Source organism: Alosa alosa, chromosome 16 (assembly GCF_017589495.1).
Source record: "Alosa alosa isolate M-15738 ecotype Scorff River chromosome 16, AALO_Geno_1.1, whole genome shotgun sequence".
Taxonomy (NCBI): Eukaryota; Metazoa; Chordata; class Actinopteri; order Clupeiformes; family Clupeidae; genus Alosa; species Alosa alosa.
In genome coordinates, this window is record NC_063204.1 from 22,818,871 (window position 1) to 22,836,883 (window position 18,013).

Here is an 18,013-nt window from a genome sequence, read left to right on the forward strand (position 1 = left end):
AATGTATTTGTGAGTTTCGAAACTGTAAAGGATGGTGAAATGCCATGCTGAGATGGCGTGGTGATCAAAGTGACATTTCAGGGCCTAGGGTGGCGGAGGTGTGGGGATGTGGCTGGCACACCCACCCCCATGACCAAACACTGCATCTGTCACCCTCGGGATCCAACTTGAACTGAATAATACTCATTCTGTCTGGCAGGACTGAGAAAGCACTGTCCCCTCCAGAGACAGATGGAGAAAGAAAGAAAGAGATAGAGCAACAACAACAACAAAATGAAGAGGTTAAAAACAATAGAAGATAAAGAGAAATAAAAACATCAGGACAAATGTTACAGGAAAAAATGGGTGCAAAGAAATGGTCAAGGGGGGAAGCATTAAAGATAAGAGTGTGCTTGTGTGTGTTACATATAACAATGAAGGAATACCATTCACACACACACCACATAAGCCATTTGTGTCTCAGCAACAAACAGCAGGGCTGGCTGTGGAAGCACCACTCTGTCACTTAGCGCCAACCAAGGATGTCCAAGCATCCTGTGCCATCTGTCAGTACGGCCTCACATACTCCTCGGTCAAGTAGGCAGGATAAAAATAACCCCTTCTTCTGACACCGAGCCAGACATCTGAAAGCCTGACATCAAGAAGGACAACTAAGAGCTGTGTACTACAACAGTGTGCTAATGTGTTAACTGAAATCACTTAACACTACATTCAAAATGCCAAATGATCAATTGTATGCAGTGGACAAGTCTATAGAACTTTGAAATATTCAAAACTGTACATTTGGAAAATGTCAGACACTTCACAAGACATTTGCTCTTTATTAAAGGCTTCACGTAGTATATTTTCCAGTTTTGTTTTCATATAATGTCAGGTCACATTTTAAAATGTATTAACCAAAGTTTTAGGCACACCACACATTCTTATTAGGTCTATATAACTCATTTAAAACACCAATATGTCTTTATTACCATTTTATACATGAGTTTCAATATTTAGTGAAGTGTCCAAACATACAATACATCTATCAAAAGGCTTTTGTGAAAAAAGAAAAACTACAGAATAAATAAAAGTCTAGAGGAATAGTCTGGGTCTGTTTGGTGTGAGCCTGAGCTTTCCCAGGAGTTATCTGGCTCCTTGGCATTAAAGACAAGGGAAATTCTACATCTCAGGTCATTCGTTCAGAAAACTTGACCCAACCACAACAGTTTATTCATTGAGTACTTTGTTTTGAAATCTTCAAGAACAAATCTTCAAAAACATTTTGTAAAAGAAATATGTTGAAAAACTCTATGTGGTTTCAGACCATGTCACTTTGTTTTCAGAGTAGACTAAATTTCATTATAGACTATGATTTCATTATTTTCATGTGGTTTCAGAGTGACTTATTTACAGTGATGTATTTTCAAGACTGTTCCTCTTTCCAAACACAAGGCAAGGAATAAAAGCTTTGTGTTAACATTTAGAAAAACATGCAGTTTCTCCCTAACAGTTTATATATACATGTTTGATGGCACTACTGTTCTTCCTAAGTCTATTACTTAAAAAAAAAGTCAATTTTATATTTTAGAGTTTTCATGTATGTGGTATCTCTGAAAGACAATGGCCAACCATGCCAAGAGTTCTGGCCTTCTTGGCAGTGATGGGCAGCAGTTCACCAGTGGCTTTCATCTGCTCGATCTTCCTGGACACGGCCTCGTCTGCTTCGATGACCAGCGCACACTTCTGGGCGTAGCTGACCAGCGTCTCCTCACGCGGCCGAAACAGCCCCACCAGTGGCAGGGCCTCCATGGCGGCCAGGTGCAGTTCAGCAATTGGCGCTGTGTTGGCGATGGTGTTTCGGTCGATGCCGTAGTGCCGGAAGGCTCCACTCATGCTCTTTTTCTTGTTGAAGGCCGAGAGCACTTGCTTGTAGCGGTGAATGACGTATTGCACTCCAGTAGCTGTGGATAGAGAAGAGATATAAAAGAGTCAGCCATTTTGGGTTGTGTAAGTGGAGAAGTATAATGTTTACTGTAATCTAACCATTGTAAATGTACATAAGCCTGAGATAAACGTAATCCAACATATTTTCAAAACAGGTTAAGTAAAAAGTCTTTACTTTGAACATACTGTACCACAATTTAAAAATGGCATACAATGGATGAATGGAGCATTTATCTTTGTTCTCTGATGTTAACGTAGAAGGTAAGCTACTTTGGTCTGTCAAAATGATGCTATTTCACAAGCCCATTTACAACACTATATTAAGGCTGCGTGGAAAAATGTAGCTTCTGTCTAGACCTCAAAGCCAAGGTAAAAATAGTTTCCTACTCTATGTCATATTTAATTGTAGTTACAATATATAACCTAAATGTGGTCAACTATTAATTCTTTAAGTAAATACCGGTAGGTTTTAAATTGACTCATGTTTCCCCCCAAATTGGCACTCCTGGCAAGATTATAATTTTAGCTTTTTCATAACAGAGTCGATATCTGCTTTATACATATTAGCTTCTCACCCTGAAAACTACTGAGGTTATGATTGCATGTACTGATTACAATTTCAATGAGAAACATTACCCGAAACATCTTACTTCCAGCACAGTATATGCCCAGCTTAAAGGTCATTTAACTTGTACTTACACAAGAACCATTCTAGAAAACAACTTTAAAGTTACCCCATGCTAACCCAGAGAACATACAAGGTTCTAAGGAAACTCTACATTAAAGAATCAACCAAGTGACACAAAACAAACTGACAAACACTATTTGATTTTCTAAGGCATTCAGGCTATGTTACCTCTTTTCCTGCTGTAGTCCTTCCCTTTCTTCCCCCTTCTCCGCTCCTTGTGGTGTCTCCTCTTCCTGAGGTCGTTGGAGGCCCCTGAGAATGCGGAGGAGACAGACAGCTCGGACCCACTGTCGTTGCAGGCGCTGGAGCTGGACGAGGCGTCCCGTGACCGCTTCCGTGGCTTGGACTCTGAGTACTGGGACTTGCTGGGTTTGGGAGCTGAACAGAGGAAACAGGGCCAGGGGACAAGGCCAAGGTTACAATTAAGGACTCAGGAAATATGTACTTTGAGAAATATGATTAATGACAGCTTCTCTGGAATTGGCAGGCAGCATTTCTACTTCAACAGCCCCCTGCAAAATTTAGAATGCCTGGAAGCTTTCAAGTGTTTTGCTTTGACTCTGTAAAGCGACCTTGAGCTAACCACTGATCTCTTAACTGTGTATCGGTATAAGATTCTCCCTTTTCTCCTGACTTACGCTCCGCAGCAGCCACCTGGCGTGTGCTGGTGAGGTTCTCGATCTGTGTGCGGAGGAACTTGCGGTCCTGCTGCAGGTCCTCCACCTGCCTCTCCAAGGCCCGGATGCGCTCCTGACGGCTCTGTAGCAGACACTGGAGCTTGGTGATGGTCAGCATGACGCTGGGAGGGAGACCCTCAAGGGTGGTGGCCGCTGAGGACAGGAACAGGACATCACCAACCTCGTTTGGTTTTATGCACAAAGTTATTGCTTCACTGTATGTATCATAGAGTATCTTACACTATATTAAAGATGGATCATGAGTGCCCCCTAGTGCCCACAATTAAGTTAAAAATTAATGCACGGTCGAGGTTGTAAAACGGCCCCGACGCGAAGCGGAGGAGTAATATTTGTATCATATTGTTTACATTTAGTTAATTTCTTGTTTCCATTTCAAATGTACAATAACCAACTGGGGAAATGTTTAGAGTGTATAAACTATCAATGTATTCATGTGTGCAAGATATTCATTTTCTGTTCAACAATAATTTAAACAGCTTCAAGTCATCCTCTAGTGTTGAAACTTCCAACTTTCAGATATGCATAATACTGTATGTGGCCTGTACAGCACAAAAGCATTCTAGCCCCAGCATTTATTTGCCTTGTGTTTAAAAAGATTATAGTGTTTTGTTCAAACACACAACATAATGTGGTTTTAAGACGTTCAAACATTCAGAACATTTTGTCACACAAACATATGTGACATCTTATAGGTTGTACACGTTCAACTGAAACCAAAAGAGAATAATTGATTCTTGTAAAGTCAGTTGTAACACCTGTGTTGAAATAAAAGCAAACGTCCCACTCTGTCCCAGACTTTACTCTACAAGGTTCATTTCATGTCCCCCCCCCCCTTTTATCTACCAGAACCAATGAGAGAGTTAAATATGGATGCACTGGCCCTGGGTGATAAAAGCAAGGCTGAGAGGGAAGCACCCATCACCAGCTTACACCTGGGTCTTACTGGACACAGCGCTGCTCAGAGTGTTGTCCTGTTCTACGTCACTAGTTGTCCCAGAGTTGCCGTTGTCCCACAAGCCCACATCCAGCTCACACTCCTGCTTCATCCAGTGCTGGGCGCCACTGGGCCGCGCCTTCCTGCGCATTGAGCTGGAATCGATCTCTACGTTGGGGGAATACGCCGTGGGTTCCTGCTGCCACAGCGAGGAGGACATGTCTACGAGGGGAGACTGGAGAGGGTCTGGGGGAAAAGACCAGGAAAAGGTTGTATCCTGAGGGAGCACACTAACCAATAATACGCTGAGTTTTGGATGGGGACAGTATTTTGTGCACCTCCGTACTCTGAAATGATTATTGTCTTATTACAAAGTCTTTTGTTCTATGTGATCAGTTTGAGTGCACAAAGTGTTCAACAGTTCAAAGCTGAAGACTGACTTTTACTGCACCTATTTCCTTATACTCCCTTCATTGTGCGTAACGAAGATCACTGATAAATTCAGTAAAAGACAACAGACACAAATATATTTAAACAATTAAATAATTACACGATTTTTCACATTTACATGGGCGATTAATTTCAACATCAAATAAACGACCACGTTCCATTCTATGTACTGAGCCTATCCTTACAAAAAAATATGAAAATATTTCGACGGTAAACACCGAGCTACACAGAAGCATTTCTAATCCAAAGGGCTCATGAGTGACTGTACACCAAGATGGATGCAAATGTAGCCCACTAATCCACAAACAGAAAAGGCACTGTGCGCACATGACCAATGATGTTGTACGGGTAGCACACCTCCCACATACCTCAGCAGATGTCACGTCAAGGAAGCAGGGCATCAACTGGTCGTGTTGACATCGGCTTGCCAGGACAGTTTTCTGTCTTAAATCTATGTCCTGTGAGGCAATAGTTCTACTCAAACGTAAATGCATGTTTAATGATGCAATTAAAACGGTGGGCGGTGATTTCCCCTTTCTTTGTGCTTTGATGTTGAATGGGAAGGCGATGTGGTGGAGGTGACAGACCGCACAGCCAGTAGCTGCACAGAGCTCAACCAAACCCGAACGCTGTAGTCAAGGACCTACCGAGTACTGACGCACTGCTGGAAAAGCAGAGACTGTCGGGACTTTGAGTGTATGCAAACGATCTTTCATTCAGGTGTATGCGTATGCAGTCCATGGATGTATGCAAACGAACGATCCCATTAATTACATCAAGATGTGCATGTCCAATAAAAGACAGCGGCGACAATAGGATGTTTCCATTCTCTCGCACCTACACCAATCGGTAGGCTATACACATTTACTCTTCTATTAGGCCCTCATGAGAATAAATAAATACAAGACATTTAGTGTTGTTATTTGACATTTTATTTATCTCAAACTGATTTGGTTTCACTGAGGCACAGGCCATTTGGTCCCTGATAGTTTCTGAATATGTTAAAACTGGTCCCCAATCAATGGACTCCTGCCAACGGTCAGGTTTTAGACATCAGTGGTATGAAAAGTAGACACTGTTAAAAGGACACATTTTAAAACCATAAAATCACAAGCTGACATGATGCTAGACAGAGCTAATAGGTGAGACCATGACCTACTGCACTATCAGTGGACACGACCACCAAACAAATCTTTAGTGTATGACACTATTAGGTATATCGAATCTCCTCCTAAATATTCTCTATGCAAGTATATAATATTGATGTAATCTATAACATCTGTTGATAAATAAAATGTGGAAGTTGTTAGTTTTACAATAGAAAAATACAATGGATTGAGTGAGCCAAACTCTTAATGTAATACAGGATTGGTGTCAAATGCTGAATTATCATTGTGATACAAGCAAAATCCAAAAATGCATTGTTCTGGCTTCACAATAACATCTGATTGTGATACTGATTGCAAAAGAAAGGCATATGAATATCGTGAGACTAAGAGTATGTTGCCATGACATGACTGCTATCACTTTGATCACTGTTCATCTGATTTGATGAACCAAAGCTGATTCATGTTTTAAACAACATATGGTATTCCTTCATGCATAAGATCTTTCACATTTTTCTTTTTCATTCACATGGGATAAGTGCACATGATATTTTTAAACAGTCACAAGCTCTATGTGAGGTTTTACTGTGGGTGAGGTGCTGGCACAAGCAACGTCCTAGCTTCCCACGAGAGCAAAATAACTGAAGCAAACTAGAGCAAAATATCTACGAGTATAAGATCAAGATTATACTCATAACAACTGAGGATACTGTGTACTTTTATGTAGGCATCATTTTCTGGGCTTCTGCTCAAAATATGTTGGGCTCAGAGTATCTAGAGTTGGAAAAGATATGGAAAACGCCCTAGTCTGTGCGGTCCAACTAACTCATTAAACCCTTTGCCACAAGACTTCAATTAGTATGGACTGGCCTAAACTGGCTTTCACATGGAGAAAATTGCAGAGATGTTTTCCAAATAACATAAAGCCCACACCATTCTAAACCAACTCACAGGACCATTAGTGAATCTAAGTTTTGACTAAATACAAGAGGAAAGGGGATAAGAAAATAATAATTCACTGATAATGTTAATCTCATTTTCACTCTGTGGTAGGTAGGCTGTCTGATTAAAATGATCTTCCTTCCTTTGCCCCATCTACCCGTGTCTCAATCATTCTACATCCACTTTCCCCCATTTCTCTCCTAGTGTCTCGCTACCTTTTCTTACACTCATTCCTGTTCATTTCTTTTCTTTTGTTTCTCTCCCCTTCCTCCCTCCTTTTCTCACTCCCATCCTAGCCCCACTAAAGGTATATCAAGTTTGAGGATGTTGAGGACTGAAGGACTTGTGTGTGGTGAGTTGTGTTAGTTTGTACTGCTGGTTATAACATGTACTCAAGACAGAGCGCCCCTGGGTCCTTCACTGGACGCCCTCCACCTCCTCGTCTCCTCCTCACTAAGCGCCTCCTCTTAGTGGCAGATAGCCAGCAAGAGGCGCTTGAAGTCACCGCCGCACTCGGATTTGATCGCGTCCTTCAGGGACACGTCATACTTCTCCAGGTACATGTCCTTGATGGTCTCCAGGTCAATCTGGCCAATCAGAATAAGATGTGTTTGTATCAATGTGTGTTAAAAGTAGTGACAGAGCAGCAAAAACAATGTAACTTTTTGTTACATATATTGTCATACATTCCATGAGTGATCCATGCTAATGAAATGTCCTTGATAGTCTAACCTAGCCAATCAGAACCATTTGTTTATTTCAATCAAAATATCCTCAACATATGTGGTTATGGTTATGGTTATGGATTTAGCAGACGCCTTTGTCCAAAGCGACACATAAATACAAAACAACATAATAATATTTAAAATTGAACAGGGAACAGATTAAAATGTAGGTCAAATATAGTAAGGAGAATAGTTGTAGTACACAATAATATCAATTCAAGCAATAGCCTAATAAAAGCAATGTAAAAAAAGGGGAAAGGCAATAATAAAACAATAATGTCAATTCAATCAATAATATAAAAACAATGACATGCTAAGACTACATTAAGGAGAATATCAATAATAAACAATAATGTCAAAACAAGTAGTAATAGAGTAGCAAAATAGTAACACTCATGGCCTTTTTGTCAGACAGATACACTGAAAACCACAAACTCAGGCCATGTATACACTATTCTAGATCTGTTTGAATCCCAAACACGTTTGTTTTCCACCTTTCATCTATACTACTGTGGCATTATCAAGCTCCTGAAACAGAACAATTTGAAAACAATGTTGGCCCGTTTTCATTTGAAAACTATGGCTTTGCATTTTAATGTGAAAGAAATGACATAGATTTCCAGCAGCAAACACAGCATGGAGAATGATGTACAAGCATTACTGGCCTTTCTGTCTTTGGTGCATCTGTAGTTCAGTTACAAAGTACAAGTTATAAATTCAATAAATTAAGTTAAATCAAATTCAAGAATGGTCATGTGATTTGTGCGATTGGTAATGTGATCTACGTGATACAGTATGGACAAAAGACCATTTTGGTTCTGGAATTGCAAACGTGCATCTAGATGGAGAGATCGTCTCAGCTTCAAAGCTTGAACAGTGTTTAAAAAGCTGTTGTAAAAATGTAATTATGTGGATGTAGCCTATTCGGACAAAGTGATTAGTAATAATGAGACATTAAACCTTGTACCTCGGACCGACACACAATGAGGCGGATGAGAGTGTCTTCATCTGTGCCAGCACCCTTCATGGCTGCGTTCAGACGACGGGCAAAGTACAACTGAGGGTTCTTGGCACACCTCACTGAAGAGATAAAAGAAGGAAAACAAAAGCTAAAACACCAGGTTCAGCTAAAACAACGACAACAATGTCCTCCCCTGAGATCCCATTCCTTGTTTGCGATTGTGCAGTGGATTTAGGTTGAAGTTTTAATCACTTATTAATAATGTTGTGCTATTGATTCTATCACCAACCGAGACCGATGTAGCATTTTTTCAGGGTGCCTGAGGTCTCATTCTCAATGACGTCCAATATCTCTGTTCCCGACAGCTGCCCAAACATGGAAACAGGCAGAAATACAAAGCTTAACAAAGTGAAACTATTTATCTGTATAATAACCCATTGTTTAAATGCGTTTTGGTTTTGCATTGTTCAATTCTCTTTAGGCATTCTTGGATTTAACCATTTCCTTTGTGTGTGAGTGTGTGTGTTTGTATGTGTGTGTGTGTTCTGACCTGCTCATAGGCCTTGAATGTAGCCTGTAGTTGAATGTAGTTCCTGGTAGCCAGGATGTAGCTGAATGTAGACTCGTCTGTCCCAAAACGGCCTTCTCCTGCCTGGCACAGGAAGGAACACATAATCAGTTTAAAAAATGACAAGACACGCATGAAATGGATTACTGTAAAGAAACCAGACACAAACAAATCAAAAGTGTTCATACCTCAAACAGGGAGGCGGCGTCCTGCTCGGCCAAGGCCTCATCCACATCATACCCCTCATCTCTAGTCCCCTGGGAGGAAAGAGAGTTTTCACTAAGAAGTACGGTATGTGTGTAGTGGAGGTGGTGTGTGTGTGTGTGTGTGTGGGGGGGTCCTGTGAATCTGAGGTAAAACACAGACTCTCTGTGTGACTCATGCCATTGTATCCGGTCTTTACTCAGGCTAAGAAAAAGAGACCTGGATATCTGCCAGTTCTGGCTGTCCCTGAGACCAGGAAAGAGAATTGAAGAGGAGAGGAGGAGAGTGGAGGGGGAGGGGTGGGGTGTGTGGTGTGGACAGGCGGCTTGAGTGATTTCAGCACAAAGGGCTCAACTGTGATGAGTGATGACTGAGTGGGACTGAGTGTGGTGGCCATTTTGCAGGATACCTCAAAGGGCTCTTTTTACCTGCAGGAGAAGAGTCAGCAGCCTCCTCACATCGCCACTCGTGTCCCCCTCGATGTCAGCCTCCAGGTCCCTCTCGTGGACTGTGTTAGGGAGGGAAAATGAGAGAGGGTTTGGGAGGACAAGGTATTTGAAATATATAGCTATTGTTTAAGAGTGGTGAAATGTGTAACTACTTTCATATACAGCAGATATCAAAGAAATCCACAAAGAATAAGTAATTCAGTGTAAGACTAGAGACTATATGTTAAAGCCATTGAATCTGTATTCACAAATGCACAAAAAAGAAATACTACAAATGAATGAGAACCTCCACTAACACATCCAGCAAAATTGTTTCAAAATGTAATCTCTAAAACGCCAAATTTCTGCCAACACAACCACATGTAGTAGACTGACAGGACTGACATTCCTTGCTCCATGTGTGATCATTCAGACAGGGATCTGGTAACCACATCAACAAGAGAGGAATTTCTATAATGTGTTAAAATCACAAACAGATCCTGTAACTCTGCGAGACTGAGATTGTGTTTGGGAGACCAGCCGGCTCAGAGGAATGGGTGTTCCCCTTGGCAGGCAACTCCATAATTAATTTGACGTAAACGTAAAAAGTCAGCCCAGGCCTATCCGTTCCTCCATGAATGTCACAGAAATTAAGTGAAACGCAGCGGAAGTGACAAATTAAAAGAGCAAAATCAGCACAATCAACACACCCTTCAAAACAGGAACAAACTCACATTGGTACTTGGATTGCACTTCCCTTACCTTGAAAATAAGTCTCCTTGAACATAGCAATGTCCTAGAAAAAGTAAATAATCTGCATCAGAGTGTTGTATTATACTGAAAATGCCATTAAATGTTTTTAAAGGACAATTTATTTTGCCATCATGATAACTGACTTTTTACACACAGGACCATAATTACGTTTCACCAAACTCACAGGCTGAGTTTTTCTGAATTAAGGTGGCGTCACCTGATTGGTGGCGGTGCACAGGATCTCCACCAGCACGTCCTCGTCAGTCCCCGCACCCTTCATGGCCCGCCGCAGCTCCTTGACGGCGTAGATGTGAGCAGGGTCCAGCATGGCGATGATTGCGTTCTCAAAGCTTCCAGACAGTTCGCTCTTCAACACCTCAATCAGCTCCTTCAGACAAGCACACAGTACAATATACACACAGTCAAAGCCAGCAAAAAGAGAGAGAGAGAGAGAGAGAGAGCAAGCAACAGCAAGCAACAAACAGGACAACAACAACAAATAGGACATTATCACTGACTAACAACATTGTCTCAAGTCATCCTGTTATAATTGATCTGGAAAAACACAGTATATGATCATGATGTTATGCTTCATGTTTATTAGCCTAACTCTGGCATGGAAGCAGAATCACAAGGTAGAGAACGGATTACCCTCTGCTGACTCACATCGTCATACTTGTCAAAGTAGGCCTGTTTGATTTCCATCCTCTGCTCGGCAGAGCGGTTGGCTAGGATGTCAATGATGGCCTGCTCATCAGTCCCTGAAACGTGAAGAGTAGTTGGTCAGACTCAGCTATGTGTTGGTCAGGTTCAGCTACGTGTCCCCAGACAGCGGACTGTGGTATTACATTGGGCTTCTGCAGTCATCTTTCCTTTTTAGTTCAGTGAGGAGCTGAGCCAGTTACAACCACACACCTCAAGAATTCCACAAAGGGGGAAAACGAAATAGCACTCTAAAGATAGTGTGTGACTCACCCAGACCCTTGCAGGCCTTGCGGATTGCCTTGATGTCAGCGACGACATCGAAGTCCTCATAAGGAACAATTGTGGGCTGTTTGTGGGAACACAAAACAATTTTTAGATTTATAGTGAAAGTGTATGCGTTTTTTTAATCAACAAGTTAATCAAACAACAACATAAAAACTGTGGAGCCGAGTGGTCTACTTCTAATAGCCTATGTATTATTTTATGTATGTAAACTCGTTTGACTGTAGGGGGATGGAAACAGCAAGATGGGGGATGGTAGGCGGAGCCTTTGGACCATAGTGACTAGATTGGGTCTGGAATTCTCATGGCTCTATGCACAGCTGCTGGCAGGTTATCCAAACAGGCTGCAGCCCCGGCCCCTCAAAAAAACTCAACAGCGTAGCCCAACCCATTCACCCCCTCTGCAGAAAAGCCTAGGATGCAGACTCATTCATTGTTTACTCTCAGCTAACGGGATTGTGACGAATTCCGCAGAGGAGCAGTCGCTTCCTCGCCCTTTTTCCCCACTGCCTATGCCGGCGCATGCGACAGTTTTCAAACCGTCAAACCAAAGTGTACAGAGAAACTAGTTTATTCGCATGACACATAGCCAGCCCACCGATCTTTCCGGCTATGTCGTTGTAAAAACGAATGAAAACTCAGCGAAAATACTCGCTTCTTTAAAACACATTGAACTGTGTGTGCGATGTCATGCCAGCAAGCAAACTGACACACAGCCATTTCATTTCTGATAAACTGTTATAGGATAAGAGAAAAAAGTATTCTACGTTTTTCGATGACGAGGCACGTTAATTAACCGAGGTTACATAATTTCTTAGTTAAATCTACCATCATCATGTGTGTGATGTTCTGAGGATGCGTTTTCTCAGCTAGTAAAATTAAGCGAAGAATATAAAAAGTAACATGAAAGTACCCACTTGGCAGTTTCCCATTTTAAGTTGTTGTTAAGCTTGTCCGTAGGAGAGGAGAACTTCACTGTCTGGCTGTGTATCGGTCTTTGACTGTGTCAAGCTTAGGCCCAGGCTGCGTCGCAGTTGTGATGTGACGTCATATTACGCGGACCTAACAGAATTAAGGTTAACCATACACTGACCGAAAAAACAAAGTCCATTTTTTTCTCGACGTTGCCCAGAGCTCCTAATCCGATGTAGCGGAACGCTTCGGTTGCGCTCCAGGTGTGTAGCCCGGCTGTAAGATGTAAAGAATGATTTGATACCTTTATTGCTCACTTACCATGTAGCAATCACATTATTAGGCTAATCAATAATATATGTAGATTGAGTGTAGAGTTTAAGTGTGTATGGCGATTTCCTTATTCTTGATTTAGGATGCGCTTTGGACAAAAGCGTCTGCCAAATAGCCTACCATAAATATAGGATATAAAAAGTGATCTCTCTGATATAGGCTAGCTTACTGTTCACTATTCTTTAGATTTTATTTTCCTATTGTAAGGCCTACCCAGATAGCAAGCATAGTCGGCCCGATTCTGGCTGAGTGCTGGCAGTGTCGGCTGAGGTCCGAGTCGGCTGAAGCACAGTAAACACAGTCGGCCCGATCCTGGCTGAGTGCTGCCACTGTCGGCGGAGTTTCAGGTCGGCTGAGGCACTGTCCTCTTGAATGGGCCGACACTGGCACGCAGTAGTTGGGCTGATTACTGAGTGTCTTATTTGGCCCGATTGGGGTTTGATGGGCTACTGCCAGTTTTCCAATCAATCTCGGCAGACGGATTTCATACAGTGTGTGCCCCGATACTTCAGGAACGAACACTGATCAGTATCGCGGCTGTTGGCGGCAAAAATTAAACATTTAGCGACAGCCGGACGCTAAACGTACATGGCCCAATTCTGTAAAGTGACTGTCGGCCCATTACATGTGGAAGAGCCACGAGCAGGGCAACTGTTCAGTTTGAAACCAGCAGGACGGCGCGAAACTGTCTCGTTTTGGACACTGCCTGTGGTAAGTAACATGCAACTTTACCTTTACCTGTTATTGCATGTAAATCATTATGAATGTACGTAGGCTTATTATTGCAGACAAAGTTTAACAAGTAGCATAACAAGAATGGGTGTTTCAATCTAACCCCCTTGACGATGACGAAGCTAGCGGTAACATACGTTATGATTTCTTAGCCTACTTTGCTGCTACCGTTAACGTCAGTGTTGGTGGTCAAAAACGTTCAGTGCTGTAACGTTAGCTATACTTGCATAATTATGTGGTTTTCAAAGAAAAGTGTGATCTAATCATTTTAGAAATAGCTTAACAGTTAACCAGTATTGCATGACTTAGAATATAGCGATTGGTAATTGGGCATTTCATCGTTATCTATCCAACTTCAGGCACTAGGCAGGCAGGACTGAGACTGTATGCCTTAAGAGTGTGTGTGTGTGTGTGTGTGAGAGAGAGAGAGAGAGCGATGGTAGCAGGGTGGGTCCTGTCCTGGTCATGTAAAGCTCATCAAAATCTGTATTTTAAGGTCGTTCTGTATTTTGTACTGAGGGGTTGTTTATGATTATGTAATCATTTTGAACACATATACTTCCATTAACCTAACGTTACTGTGACTTTTTTAAAATGTACACCTCAGAATCCAGGCCACACTGACCAGAGACCTGCCTGCACTCCTTTGGATGAAGGAGGCTACCCGTGTATACATGTGTGAACCATTTCTTGTGTTGGAAAAACAGGAGATCTGAAGAGCTCTTGGTAAGTTGTACATTGATGTAATAGAATAAGTAATACGTTTTTGTTTAGATGAGCCAAATCATAGGAATCAGCTTTCATCTAGGCCTGTGTTTTGTGATGTGTCATTTTTAGATGCTTTTGGTTTGCCTCATCCATTATGTCAGCAAAGAACAGGAGTGGGCAGGAAACATGCGCTGTTGAAAACATGGCCAACCAACTGGAGCACCCACAAGGCTCTTGTGAAGGAAGTCCACAAGCCTTTGTGCTTCAGGTCTGTATGTGTTGAAAAATATGTCTTGCTCTTGGTGATTGTTAAATGCTGATATATTACCAATGACAATCACACAATGTCAATGTTGCCCAAAATAACTACCAGGGAGGGGTTACCAAGACAGCTGCAGAGTGGCAAGACTGGGCTTTAGTAATATTTTGTCAGACAGTAAAGGATAAATAGTTTAATGATTTTTTTCTTTTCTTTTGAAATGACATGCTGTCCATGCATCTCAAATTGAAGGATGGATGGAAAGAACTTTTTGATCAACCCCCAGAGCTGAGGCTCTCTGTAAGTATATTTGAGTGGACAAACAGAACTTCTCTGACAGATGACATGTTGAAATCTTGCTTTAGACCTCATAATGATCTTATAATATTCTTTTATACCTAAATGAAGTTTGGAGACACCCCCGGCTGGTAGTGCTGCTGAAACTGGTGGAGGCAACAATGAAGCGGCAACCGAAAGAGAAGGCAGGTGGCAAAGGTTGCTGCTATTGAACAATACTTTGAGAGTGAGTATGTGTGCATGTATGTAGCTGGGTAGGTCATGGTACATGGTACAAAAATACAGAATTTAAAGCACTAGCACAACACTTAACTCACAACCCACAACTACTGACAATGGAATTACTCTTTTAGAGTGAGTGGGTGAGGGAGAGAGATAGAATATTTCTGTAAATGTTAAATGTTCTATTCTTTGAATCATTATACAGTTTTAAAATGTTTAATTGTTTGTGTTTTTGTATATGAAAGAAGTCGATTGTTGTATATAAAAGTAGATTGTATATTTTAACTTGTTTAATTTCTAAAGTGTATATATGTAAAAGCTTGTATAATTTTTAAATGTTTGTTTTATTTGCAAGGTTGTGTTTGTCAAACTTGTTAATAAAAGTAGCTTGTGCTTTTAATTACTAGTTCTGGATTTGTGTTTATTTTCAAGTACTTTTGGTAGTTAATGGGCCACATGTGGCCCGAGGACCCAGCCGACATTCAGCCAACACTCAGTCAGATCAGTTGTATAGTGCGTGGGCCAGTACAGGCCCAGAGGCCCAGCCGACACTCAGCCAACACTCAGTCAGATCAGTTTTATAGTGTGTGGGCCAGTACAGGCCCAGAGGCCCAGCCGACACTCAGCCAACACTCAATTATGTAGTGTGTGGGCCAGACCTGGGCCAACAGAAACAATAAGAGTCATTTCACAGTGTGTGGGCCACACCTGGGCCAACAGAAACAATAAGAGTCATTTCACAGTGTGTGGGCCACACCTGGGCCAACAGTTCCAATAAGAGTAATTTTACAGTGTGTGGGCCAGACCTGGGCCAACAGAAACAATGAGAGTCATTTTGCGGTGTGTGGGCCACATCTGGGCCAGAGGAAATTCTTTGTGTCAGTTATCAGTAACTGGGCCATTGTTGGGCCGGAGGCCCAGCCAGAACTGGGCCAACACTCACAAAACCCTGAGGCAAGGTAGTGGGCCAGAGGTGGAGAGAGAACTCTCTGAAGAGGCACATCCTGGAAAGATTTTATACAGATTATAGAGACAAACGTATATTGGTCTGTTATTCTCTGAAAGACAATGAATGACAGGACTATCAACACTTGCAGGCAGGGGATAGACTTGGCACTCCCCTTCCCACACTTCTCAAGCAGGAGAGGATAAAATAAAAACAACAAAAAGAGACTTAAGACATTTAGAAATGTGTTGCCATATTCCCTGCATGTAGGAGTTGTCTATATTATCTTCATGCTGTAGACATCACTACAACACAGTATAGGCTACAATTATGCTAAAGCAAAGACTTCGTCAGTACAAATACAATAGGCCTAGCCTGACCTTACGCTGTACTGGCGTTTACATGTTTGGGCCATAATTCCAAGTTTTTCGGGTACATCTCCCCTGGTAGTTGTTATTTGAAATATCACCTCAGCCTCAAAAAATCCTTTTACATCGAAGTCTGGACTTTACCTCTTGATCAAATCATCTGGCTGCACAGTAATTATTATTTTTTCACCATCACTACAAAGAGGCGATGGTGAAAAGGTTCACAGGTAGTGTGTCTCTAGCACATAAGCTACATGCTTCACAGTATATGTTAGAAGTCCTACTGCAGTTCCTTCAGTGCAATGTTAAATTGGCATTTAATTGGTTAAGACATCCATGTCAATGCTGGCTGACTTTTTCCATTAATCATTTAGAAAATGTCATTTGAACTTATTCCATCATCCTGCTAGTTTTGTGTTTATTCGCACAGTCATCCCATAGAAAATGCCAAGGTTGTGACAGACACTGTCTCCGCACATTAATCACAACATTAAATGGCTTTGACATTTCTGTATTTTTACCTATAGGCTAGCCGGCTGGGTTTCCCGCAGCACTTTGCAGTCAATGCGGCCGCCTTGGCTAAACATGCCTGCCGCCTTAACTACGTCGTCAAAAAAAAGTAGTCCACCGTGTTACTGTCCTGATTTCTCCCTTTCATTCCAAACCGTGACCAACGCCAGTCTCTCTTCTCCGTAGAACGCATTAAAAACCTGCCATAAATCGAAAAATAATCAGTTTTTATAATTTTTACATGATCCGAATCAGAGCTGATGAGCGGAGCCGCGCAAATATCCCGCTAGCTCTCAGAATCAGTCAAATCGCGAACAGCCACAGCTCCGTTTACTTGTCAGGTGTGATGAAATGCGTTCATATTCCACTTTTTATGTCATAAACTTTGCAGGAAAGGTTTTGTGGTAGGATTGTCCAATGGTCAAGTTGTTGCTTTAATTTGTGTTTTAATTTATGCGACGTACCGATGCTGAGTTCGTCAGTTTTGCGCACGTTTAAAATGTTTAGCCGACCGCGTAATTTGTCTTTTTTTTTTTGTTCTATAAGTTTCACTTTTCATGTCCTGAATGTAACATGCCTATGATAAGGCTTTGACAGGGCCGGTTCTCCCTATACGCACACTACGCAAGTTGCGTAGGTCCCCGCAAGTAAATGAAGGCCCCCTCCCTCGTCTCCCCTTCAGTTAGGCCTAGTCAAGCTAGACTGTATACAGTTATAGCGACAGTGTCTCATAGGCTACATTAAAGGGGTGGTTCAGGATTTTGGACATAAGACCTTATTTCCAAGTAAGCAAGTGTGATATTTATCAGTGGAGACCGTTTTCAGCACGTTTCATCCAGTCCTTCTAATTGCAGAGTTCGCGGGTGCTAGGCTAAGCGCCAAGTCAACGGTATGTGCTAGCCTGCCACTAAAGACAGTCTTACCCACTCCAAAGTACACCTGAGGCAAATTCCAGACAATCGATGTAAATGTCTGTGCTGATAGAATATTGTAAGAAATACAACTACCCTTGCATCGAAGTTGCAATAGTTATACTTTGGTCCCTAAAGTTGTTAGTAGTCATTTTGCAACTCAGCGGCGGACTGATATTACCAAGGCTACTACTAGGTATCCCCATTGGAGTGCGCTTTACTGTTTACTTTTCGGCGCAGTACTACTAACCGGAGCAAGTATAATTCCGCCGCTGCTAAGAAACTAGTCCCTCAAAATGTAATGCGATTGTTAAAGTGCAAGGATAGAATAACGTTAGAAATAACACTGTCAATACAGACATTTACATCGATAGTCTGGCGTTATAATTTATTTGCCTCGGGTGTACTTTGGAGTGGGTAAGACTGTCTTTAGTGGCTAGCACAT

General features: G+C 41.9%; 2 protein-coding genes and 1 long non-coding RNA gene across 5 annotated transcripts; 1 reads left to right on the forward strand and 2 right to left on the reverse strand.

The window, feature by feature from the left end:
- Positions 1–801: 801 nt before the first annotated feature.
- On the reverse strand, positions 802–5,339 carry LOC125309476 (coiled-coil domain-containing protein 106-like). Its single transcript, XM_048266430.1, has 5 exons — positions 5,065–5,339; positions 4,256–4,492; positions 3,253–3,444; positions 2,783–2,992; positions 802–1,943 (listed from the first exon to the last, which is right to left on the reverse strand). Exons 2-5 carry the CDS (start codon positions 4,464–4,466, stop codon positions 1,576–1,578), a joined length of 981 nt encoding a protein of 326 aa, XP_048122387.1. The 5' UTR covers positions 4,467–4,492; positions 5,065–5,339; the 3' UTR covers positions 802–1,575.
- A 271-nt stretch (positions 5,340–5,610) lies between these two features.
- Positions 5,611–12,416, reverse strand: anxa13 (annexin A13). Of its 2 annotated transcripts, none has more exons than XM_048267068.1 (11): positions 12,288–12,416; positions 11,359–11,434; positions 11,050–11,144; positions 10,601–10,771; positions 10,393–10,426; positions 9,631–9,710; positions 9,187–9,255; positions 8,981–9,082; positions 8,720–8,795; positions 8,437–8,549; positions 5,611–7,331 (listed from the first exon to the last, which is right to left on the reverse strand). In XM_048267068.1, the coding sequence occupies exons 1-11, from the start codon at positions 12,300–12,302 to the stop codon at positions 7,212–7,214; spliced, it is 951 nt and encodes a 316-aa protein (XP_048123025.1). In that variant the 5' UTR covers positions 12,303–12,416; the 3' UTR covers positions 5,611–7,211. The 2 variants fall into 2 exon arrangements, with proteins under 2 accessions (XP_048123025.1, XP_048123024.1); XM_048267067.1 differs by having other exon boundaries at positions 11,035–11,144.
- Positions 12,417–13,124: 708 nt separating this feature from the next.
- LOC125309687 lies at positions 13,125–15,313 on the forward strand. 2 transcript variants are annotated; one of them, XR_007196170.1, is made up of 5 exons: positions 13,125–13,326; positions 13,955–14,073; positions 14,185–14,323; positions 14,567–14,614; positions 14,723–15,313. It is a non-coding gene; the product is annotated as an uncharacterized LOC125309687 (long non-coding RNA). The 2 variants fall into 2 exon arrangements; XR_007196171.1 differs by lacking the exon at positions 14,567–14,614 and having other exon boundaries at positions 14,723–15,311.
- Positions 15,314–18,013: the final 2,700 nt, after the last annotated feature.